The 10,712-nt window shown below is 30.4% G+C and overlaps 1 protein-coding gene across 1 annotated transcript; it reads left to right on the top strand.

The window, feature by feature from the left end:
* The first annotated feature begins 7,543 nt into the window (after positions 1-7,543).
* Positions 7,544-10,062, top strand: LOC105645399 (ERV-F (C)1 provirus ancestral Env polyprotein, putative (DUF604)). The gene is made up of 3 exons (XM_012231000.4): positions 7,544-8,336; positions 8,701-9,237; positions 9,372-10,062. The coding sequence occupies exons 1-3, from the start codon at positions 7,569-7,571 to the stop codon at positions 9,483-9,485; spliced, it is 1,419 nt and encodes a 472-aa protein (XP_012086390.1). The 5' UTR covers positions 7,544-7,568; the 3' UTR covers positions 9,486-10,062.
* The last annotated feature ends 650 nt before the right edge of the window (positions 10,063-10,712 follow it).

A 10,712-nucleotide genomic window follows, 5' to 3' on the forward strand; every position in this document is an offset into this window, starting at 1 on the left:
CGGAATCGAACCAAAAATTTTCGATTTCGATTTTTTAACGGTTCCAAAATTGACGGTTCTGGCCGGTTCTTCAACCGGTTTTCCAATGAGTCGCATAATTTTAAATTTTAAATTTCAAATTCTGAAGACCGGTTTTCAAAATTTAAAAATTTAAAAATTTGTGAAATAATTTCTAAAGAAAAATACACTTAAAAAATTAAAAAATGCTTGAATTAAATTTATTTTTTTTAAAGACTTGAACTTAATTTTTTTTTTTAAAAAAGTCTTCAACTAAATTTATTTTTTTCAAAAAAAAGTTGGAACTTAATTTTTTTTTAAAAAAAAAAGGGCTTGAACTTAATTTTTTTAAAAAAAATTAAGCTGCTTACGTATCCTTTTGGGGTTTAGAGGAATCAAAGCCCATGTAGTTCTTACTTACCTTGTACCAATTTCACCCTTTTTACCTTATTCGCTATTTCCATCACCGGTTGATGTTCCCGTTGATGACTCATTGTAAAGATCATATAAATCTTCATTTTCTTTGAGATTTTCTTGTGCTCTTATTTCGGCCTTGCTCCAATCATCCACTCATGATTGTGCTTCTAGTAAATTAGGTGTTGTACGAGATTATGTTTCATCAAGTATGTTTCCTCCTTGACTAAAAGCTTCTTTAACCGCAACAATGGAGACCAGAGCTGTTAAAACTTGTTTTGCAATTAAAGAAAGTATTGGAAATGTATTTGCGTTACGACTCCACCAATCTAAAATTGGAAAATTATTATCTGCATAATCATCACCAAACTCGAAAGAAGTGGTTAGATAATTATCAAATTCAGAAAAAGAACCGAATTTCCTTGGTGTTTTTTGTCTTTGTAGTAAAATGCGTTCAGCAACACCAACACTTACCCTTTGAGTTGGAACTTGTTGATTATTGAATTGAGAATTAGAAGTAGATGAACTAGAAAATTGAACAAATTCACTGTATAATTCTACAATATTATGTTTAACTTAATGCAATACTGCATTTATATTAACACTATCTTCTATTTCAAGATTTAATAATTCATAATAAATAGTCAAATATTCAGATAAAACTTCAATTTTACATCTAGGATCAAATACATATGCAACAAGATAAATGAGTGGTATATTTTTAAAATACGATAACCATTTTTTTTTTCATTGAAAAAACAATCTTGTAATATAAAATCATTTTCAAATTCTTGGAGTGCACTAACAATATTAATGCATATAGGCAAAAATAAATGAGATGTGGGATAATACATCCCACGAAATTTATAGGTAGCATCATTAAAAATTTTTAAAATATCTAAAATTTTTGCACAAATATCCCAATGTTGTGTATATAAATTAATTTCTTCAATATTATTAGTAAAAAAAATGTATAATAATTCTTTATACGAAAAAGACTCATTTAATAATTCATATGTTGAATTCCAACGAATTGGGACATCCCTTGGAAAACGTTTTGGTCTTTTATTATTTTCCTTACAAAATTTAGCCCAACTTTTTATCACTTGGGGATGTCCCCATAAATATGAAATAGCTTTTCTAATTGGAGAGATATAAGATTCAAGAACTTTTAAACAATTTTGTTCACATAAATTTAAAACATGGCAAGCACATCTTATATGAAAAAATTTTCCACCAATATTTGGTTCACAAATATTTTTAAGTTCAATAATTGATTTAGTGTTAGCAGAAGCATTATCAAATGAAATTGAAAAAAATTTTTTTTGTCAACTTATATTGATCTACAATTGAAACAATTATTCTATAAATATTATTTGCATAATGTTTACCATCAAAAGTACAAAATGCAATAATTCTTTTTTGAATTTTCCAATTATCATTATTCCAATGACATGTAATGCCCATATAAGAATGCATTTGCCAATGATTACTTCAAATATCACAACAAATTGAAACACGAAATTTCATTTTAGAAAATAAAAGTTCTAACTCTTTTTTTCTTTTTTTATATAAAGAAATAATAGTTCGTTGTACAGTATTTCTTGGCACTCAGACGGATTTAAAGCTTTTTGGCAATATTTATTAAAACCTACTTTTTCAGCAAAACTAAAAGATAAATGTTTCATAGAAATCATTTTTGCTAATTCTTTTTTTTTTTTCAGAATATTTAAATAAAGAAATGTTAGAAGATGCGTACCCGAAAATTTATGTTTGAGACCGATCAAATCCTATTTTTGTTGGATATTTTGTTTCCAAATGCTTCCAAAATGATCCATAACCGTCCGATTGTTTAAATTTATAAGATTTTCCACAATAATTACAAATTATATCGAACATTTTGTTGCTTTTGAATTTCTTCGTGAAATGAATGACGAATATGTCGGAATTTTGTCTTGCTCTTCGAAGAAGTTGTGTACCTTGCTCTTGCTCTTCCTTTTCCTCATGTTGTAATTACTCATCATTCAATTCAGATTCTTGAGTGGGAATTTCCAAAATTTCATTTGGATATCCTTAAGAGTATATTGGTTGAGAGTGAAATCGAAGATGTCGTTTGTAGGGACAGATAAATATTGTGTTTCTTCAATCTTTCTCTTGCCCTTAGCAGATCTTGAGTTTCCTCCACTTGCCATTATATGAAAATAATATGTAATTTGGAAAATTGAATAAAAAAAATTAGAGAGAATAATTAGATATTGGAGTTTGAAGAAATTAATTCACAATAATTTGGACAAATAATTGGAGATTTGACTTTGAAAAAATTATCTTGCAATATATTGGACAATAAATTGTGAATGAAAATTAGAGAGATTTTAGAGTAGAGAAGAATAATATAGAGTAGAGAGAGTAGAGATAATATTGTGTGAGAAGATTGTAAATGGAATGAGGTATTTATAATAAATCTAAAAAATCATTTTTCCACAAATACCCTTAAAACTAGCCATTTATAGCTGTTAGGAGGGGTAATTTGGGGATTTCATAATTTTTTTTAAAAAAAAAGCTGCTGCCTGTTGGAACCGACGATTCGAACCGGTCGAACCGGCAGTTCTAGCCGTTACAAAAATATAACTTATCAAAAATATAAAAAATTATCAACATGAGAATAACTTAAGTGTTTCCTATGCTAATTATATTCTAGCAAAAATTTAATTCTCAACAAAACGCATTCCTTAATTTAAACATAAGTTAATAAGATTTTCAACACCAATAATTATTCAACCTATCACAAATAGAATGTGAATTTTTCACAAAAATTATTTAACATTCTTTTATTAAGGTTATAATAGGGTTTTAGAGGTATAATTTTAGCTAAACAAAGAAAAAAGGATAAAAAGATAGACAAAAAGTACAAAGAATGCATAATATCAAGATTTTCATTGCATCAAAGTAATTTTTTTTTTTTTTAATAAGGAGACATTTCTTTGGATTACTTTACTAGCAAAACATTAGAGATATTTCGACAAAGGAGTTGTACCTCACTTTCTTATTGTCATTAATAGTCGTGTTTGAAAATAATAAAATGAGATTTAATTCGTCTTCAAAGGAGTTGTATTCTTCACATGTAGGCTTTACTTCTTTTAAATGTGCAATTTTCCATGAAGTTTTCTCATAATTTACCTTGCACTCTTCGTGTTGGTATCTATTAGCCATTAGGTTTGCAAATTGCTCTCATCGTCCCTCTAAATTCTTCATTGTATCTTGTTGGATCTTAAAACTCTTGTGAGTTTCATTCATAAATTCCATGTGACATTTAGTGAGGGCATCAATTAAATCCTTAATTTAATTCTCCTTTTTCTCTTCATCCTCAAAATTTAGAGGGTGTTGGTGATTTCAACCCTGCAGTGAGGGATCCCAATGCCAATGATGTCAGATTATTTTAATAATCTATGTGGCCCATGTAATTAAAGGGCTGGTTCTAATTAAGGTGGCCCAAGATGATGGTTATTGGGCTTAATGGGATGAGGGCCAGTTAGGATTTTAATACCCTTCTTCTGCCTTATAAAAGATCAAGGAAATCAACAGTGTAGGTTAAGAGAGTGTGATGGCTACCTCAAACACATAGCGGTGATAGGTTGTTTGAGATAACATGAAAAGAAAACCCCCATTGCTGTCGATAATTCTCTGACCATTAAGAGAGAACTTACAGAAAAAAGGCTAGAGTGAAGAAACATAGGTCTACTATTACGGTGAAAATCGAATTGCCGCAACAAGGTAATCAATAGCTATGGATCAAGGTACGCTTCCGTTAATAGTTTTTCTATTAAATAATTTCTAGACAAAACGATCTAGGTAACATTAAAGTTTTCACAAATGGTAGTTAAAATTCGCCATATTATTTAACATGTGAAGTACATCTTCATAGCTACTTTTTGGAAGGTGAATACTAGTTGCCGAAAATCCACTATCTACCCAACTTTTTGTTTCTTCATCTAATCCAAAGTAAAATATGTAAATGAGATATTTATTTGTAAAATTATGATAAGAAAATCTCTCTAACAATTCGTTAAATCTTGCCCAAGCAGCATAAGATGGCCCAGAGTGTTGTTGACTAACATATGCGACTATTTGTCGGTGAAACATCTCAAAATACTTTGCAAGAAAAAAATGAAAATATAGAAAAACTACAAATAAAATAAACAAATATTTCAATTAACAAACAAAGAAACAAAAAAAATTAAAATAAAAAATGTCTAAATTAACAAAAGGTTAATTGGTATTGATATTGGTAATGCCAATCCCGGGCAACGGCGCCAAAAACTTGATAGACTTTTTTACAAGTGTACGAAATTGCAAACAAGTAATAAAGAGTGAGTAGAGTATCGTTCCATGAAGATTGCATACCAAGTACTAAAATTGTGTTAATCTATTATTATTATTTAAATGACAAGAAAGAGAATGTATTTGAAAATAAAAGAATTAAAGTAAAAAATAATAAGAATGAAATCAAGCAAGAAGATGTTGAAAAGAGATCAAGGGCTAAAAGTTACTAGGAGATTTTGACTTCATTTAATTCTATCCGGTTTATCTTATTAGTTTAATAATCAAGTTTAATTATTCAAGAAGGAGAAATAATCCTAAATTCGCTAATAAGCTCTCTCGATGTTTTATTAGCTAATTTAAACCACTTTAATTATCCATCTCTCGTTGGCATAATAAAAAATAGATTAAATCATTAAGTTCTTGTGATTATTCAGGAATTCATAAATTAAGACCTTTAATTTTATGAAAACCTTCCACACGTCAAACCATCTAACTCTTGCATCAAGTTGTTATTTCCATGAAATTTATTACCTTGTTCATGTCAAAAACCCTTCTCTCGAAAGTGATTCATGAAATAAATCAATCCAGAGGAGAAACTCTACCTAGAAGCATTAAGATCAATAATAAATTTTACTTGAATAAAGAAAATCAAATCTAATATTATAAACTGGAGTTGAATTTAAGCTACATTATATCCCTAGTAAAGAGATTTAGTTCGACATAGTGAATAAATCAAACTCAATTAAATTTGTAAATAATCCCATAAAGAATAATAAACAAAAGAGAGTTTAGAAATAAAAACTAGTCAACGATTAGCTTGAATGGCTTCCTTGAATCTTGACACCGGCTTGAGCACTTGAAGTCTTAAAAAGAGAGAAAACTATCTAGAGAACAAGAGAATCAGAGATCAAAAGATGATCATAGTCTAGATAATCTCTCTCATTTTATAGACTCCTTGGGAAATCTCCAAACTTGATTAGGAAATACAATCTCTAATGAGGAAGAAATCGATTAATTTGATGTAGAAAACTGTTTAGGCTTACTATTTCTTCTAATTTAGGATTCTTCTAGCGGTTTGATAGGATTTAAACTTAATTAGCACGTCAGAAAGACATCTCATGCGAGTTCATGCAAGCAGCACGGCTAGAGTTGTCATTTTCGGCCCAATATGAAGCTAGACAATCAGCACGGGCGTGCTAGAAAGCATGGTCTGGGCGTGCTATGCTTTGAGTCTCTAGGGTAGATGCATGGCCCGTGCTCAGGTGAGCGCCCCCTTGGATCAACATTCTCTTGAGGTATAGGCATGCCAGATAGCACGGCTAGGGCGTGATACGCTCTGAGTCTCCATAAATTCCATTGAATTCAGCACGGGGGTGCTGGAGTACACACCCAGGGCATGCTAGACTTTGAAAGTTTTGCTTAACTTCACTCTTTTCTGTATTTTTGACTGGTTTCCCATCAAAATTTTATAAAATTCCTCAAAATCAAATGAAATGTGATTCAAGAAAGCTTTATTGAAAAACATAAATAAAACTAAATAAAAATTAATTAAAGTAATTAAAAATATTAAAATTCCTTGTAAAAATTATATTAAAAATACTATAAAAATAACACTTATCAACTACTTTATCTCGAAAGGATTGCTCACCAACATAATCTTTCAAGTATAGCACCTCAAATTGCAACTTAACCTATTTTTCTCTATGTTTCACCTTCTCCGTAGCATGGTCGGCCTCAGACATGTTCTCGTTAGGGTTTTCCGCTCAGAGAGTTTTCTCTCCAACTTTTACTTTAATTTATTTATACATTAAATACTAATGATTCATATTAAAGTTAAAAATACTTTTATGAAACGAAATGAATTATAACTAGCAGCACATATAAATTTTTTTGTTTTGTGTTACAGTTATATCCATTATCAAGATAGGCTTTAATTTTTGAATTAGTCGCTAATATATTCATATAATCAAAATTTTATTTTATAGAATTAAAAAGTTAATGAAAGGTTACGATAATAGGCATGAATATGGTTTTAGTTTAAAAACCATATTCATGCCTATTATCGTAAACACTTTTTTGGTGGTTTGACAATTGTTTATTTCAATTTAGTTGATTTAAAATTCGAAATGATAAATTTAAATTTTCATGTTTCTTTTTTTGAGTTATTTTAATTTTGTAGTATGAATAAATAATGAAAAATAATAATTCTTTTCTTAAAAAAAGAAAAAAATAAATAAAAATATTGAAAAAGGCAGAGAGTTCAATAAGAAGTTTTAAACTGTATTTGAAAAAAAAAATTTAAAAGAAAAAATAAATATAGGAGGTTCTTTTGAAATTGTTAAGTTTTCTTTTATGGTTTCAACCTGAAACCGTCGGTACTAGAGTAAAATTGAATTGTAACTGCAGTTTTGATATTGATCTAGAACCTAAATAGTTAAATAAAGTTGGTTTTTAAAATTTTTCCAATTTGATTTCAGTTTAAAATTAATAAACTACGGTGATGCCTAATTAATTTGGTCAGTGAACTTAATTTGACTATGACCAACTAAAGATAAAGATTAAATATTTTTCCAACTTTAACTATATGGATATATAAAATTTTTTTAAAAAAAAACTATATCGATATATAATTTTTTAAAAAATTAGAGTACATAACTTCAATTTTCAACAATATTTGAATTTGTTTGAGATGTTTTGGTCAGATGGCGGACTTGCCCATGAAATATTTAAGCTTTTGACTTGCTTGCTTCCTCCCTTTGATTACGCCATTGAATTATACCTTTATATACACCTTCCAAAGCATAGACTAAACTATCTCCTAACTCAGAATTTTACAAATGCAGACTTTTCTTAAGGCATCACCTTCCAAATCCCATTTCTCCAACCTCATTCTAATCTCATCTTCCATTTGCATAATCTATCTTCTTGTATCTCTCTTCCTTGTACTCACTCCCAAATTCACATACATAAGTTCGTACTCACTAAACGACAGTTATGCCCCTACCACAATCCAACACGTTGTATTTGGAATTGCTTCCAGCAAAAACTCGTGGCCTAAACGACAGGAATACGTTAAACTATGGTGGAAAGAAGAAGAAATGAGAGGATGTGTTTTTCTAGAGGAAAGAATTTCCGATCGCAATAGCACTATTGATTCTCGACTTCCTCCCGTTTGCATTTCCGGAGACATTTCCCGGTTTCGCTACACTTTCCGGAACGGTCTACGGTCAGCTATCCGTGTAGCGCGTGTAGTTTCTGAAACGGTGTTGCTCAATCATTCGGATGTTCGGTGGTTTGTTTTCGGAGACGATGACACCGTTTTTGTTCCGGAGAATTTGGTGAAAGTCCTTGGCAAGTATGATCATGAATTGTGGTATTATATAGGGTCAAATTCGGAAATCTATGAGCAGAATAGGATTTTTGGATTTGAAATGGCGTTTGGTGGAGGGGGATTTGCTATTAGTTATCCACTTGCTAAAGTTCTGGCAAAGGTGTTTGATTCTTGTATTCAACGGTATTCGCATCTCTATGGAAGTGATTCAAGGATTTCTTCTTGTTTGGCTGAGCTTGGAGTTGGACTGACCCGTGAGCCTGGTTTTCATCAGGTATGAATTCTGATTTTTGAATTTTGTTGCATTGTGATTAGGGATGAAAACCAAGTGTGTATTTTTAGTTAGGAAAAATTTACTTAGATTGGGTTCATGGTCCCATTTATGGATTAAACGGTGAAATTAAGAATTTTTATTGGAACGAGAGTATATATTTTTTATCATACACTTAGAAAAAAAAAGATACAGTCTAAAAAATCATTAGTTTCATTAGTTTGGTTCACAAATGAGCTTATGGACCCGGTATATACAAGTTATTTCAAAATTTATAGTTCCTCAACTCGGTTCCATCCCGAAATTGATGATTAGATTTCGTGCCTTTTCTTTTTAAAAAAATTCTGAAATTTCTCAATCTTGGCAGATTGATGTAAGAGGTGATCCATTTGGTTTACTGACTTCACATCCATTATCACTATTAGTATCTCTGCATCACTTTGATCACTTGGACCCAATTTTCCCTAACAAGACAAAAATAAATTCACTGCAACATCTCTTCAAAGCAGTAACCGTTGATTCTCAAAGAGTTTTACAAAAAACTGTTTGCTACGATGGTTGGTTTTTCTGGACTATTGCATTGTCTTGGGGTTATGCAATTGAAGTGTACGGTAACCACATATCTTTGCCTGATATTTTACCTGTGCAAACCACATTTAAGCAATGGACAAATCAAAAAAATGTTCTTGCTGGAACTTATACTTTTAATGTAAGAGAACCTCATCCTGATCCTTGTCAAAGGCCGGTGATTTTCTTTCTTGATCATGTTTCTTCTGCTAAAGATGGGGTGATTACAAGTCATTACAAGAAAAGTTACGTTAATTGCTCATATGGCACGACTTCCCCAAGAAAACTTGATGAGATCAAAGTCTTTTCACACAAGCTTGACCTTAGTGGTAAACAGGTATTGTTCAGTAATCCGACGACCCTAATTACTATTGAGTTTAAACTCACTGATCGCTAATTGATAACTTTATTAGTGAAAACATGAGCAATTGCCAAATAAGAACTCACTTCATTGTATCTTTGATGATCCAGTTGCAAGCTCCAAGAAGGCAATGTTGTGATGTTTTACCTCCTTCAGCTGACAAAGTAATGGAAATTGCAGTTAGAGAATGTGATGAAGAAGAATTAATTCACATGCACGTATAGTCTATTATTCTCATTTTGACCACAACTACGAGAAGTGGTACCTTGTAGAATCTAACCTTTACATTTTCAAGGGGAAAAAAGAGATCTAATCTTTACCATAAAAATGCTAGATACCTCTGCTTTTAATTTTTCTTTATTGAGAAGAAACTTAATTTTTAATTTCAGGATTAACAGCAAAATCCTGGCAATATGAAGCCTAAGTATGGTTACAGAGAGAATTAATCCTTAGAATGCAAGCAAAGCGAATTGGATTCAGCTTTGGAGAGATTTCAGGAAGAATAACATGGTCCTGCTTAATTTCACATGAGCTAAATTTCTTAAAGAAGTTTCAAAGGTACCTTCAGGATAGGCTTTATGCATACCTAGCATTGCGTAATATTAATTATCGCATGTGAGCAAATTTGTGATTCACTCAAAGTAGATACAGCCTATTCTTAATTGCCAGTGCAGAATATAGACCAAGATCAAAGAAATTAGATAAATATATTATATATAAAATACTCCCATTTTATGGTACAGAGGGGCTATTCAAGATTTTCATCAGTTTTTTCACTCTTCATATGTAATTCTTTTATGAAAAAGCCAGCAATCCATTGAATTTTCTTTTTAAAGCATCTTAATAAACATCTCTATTTATGGCCATAAGCATCTGGTTACCATTAAAATATGATAAAAATGTCCAAATAACCGATTTCAAATCAAGAATTCCATGAATGTTGTATGTTTATACAAATTATAATATGCGCATGGTCACATCTTCCTTGAGGAATAGCAGCTATACCTGACAGAAAGAAGGAAATATATGCCGCTTCTTGGACTGAGATTTTTTATCCTAGCCCAAAAGTGGCTTGATAATTGAGTTCAATATTTTGCTCAAGGCTTTTTTTTTTTTTTTTTTTTTTTTTTTTTTACACTAGTTTAATAGATGATAATCAGGAAATGTGATGGCTGATAGATAAATGTTGGTATTTGAATATTTGGTAAATTTAGTAATGATTATTGTTATAATATTTATTTACCGTTATCTTTATTTTATAATACTTGTCATATTTGGAATTTCATTCGTTCTTTAAGAAAATTATTAAATTTGTATAAATTACAATAAATTATTGAGTAAATTGATTATATTATCTTTAATTTAATACTAATACCACTGTCCCATAAGACTTGTCATATTTGAGAAAATAGTTTGTTCCAAAATATTTGTCACACTTGTGGTTTTAAGGA

The sequence above is a fragment of the Jatropha curcas genome, chromosome 3, assembly GCF_041381405.1.
Source record: "Jatropha curcas cultivar XTBG-Jc1 chromosome 3, XTBG_Jcur_1.0, whole genome shotgun sequence".
Taxonomy (NCBI): Eukaryota; Viridiplantae; Streptophyta; class Magnoliopsida; order Malpighiales; family Euphorbiaceae; genus Jatropha; species Jatropha curcas.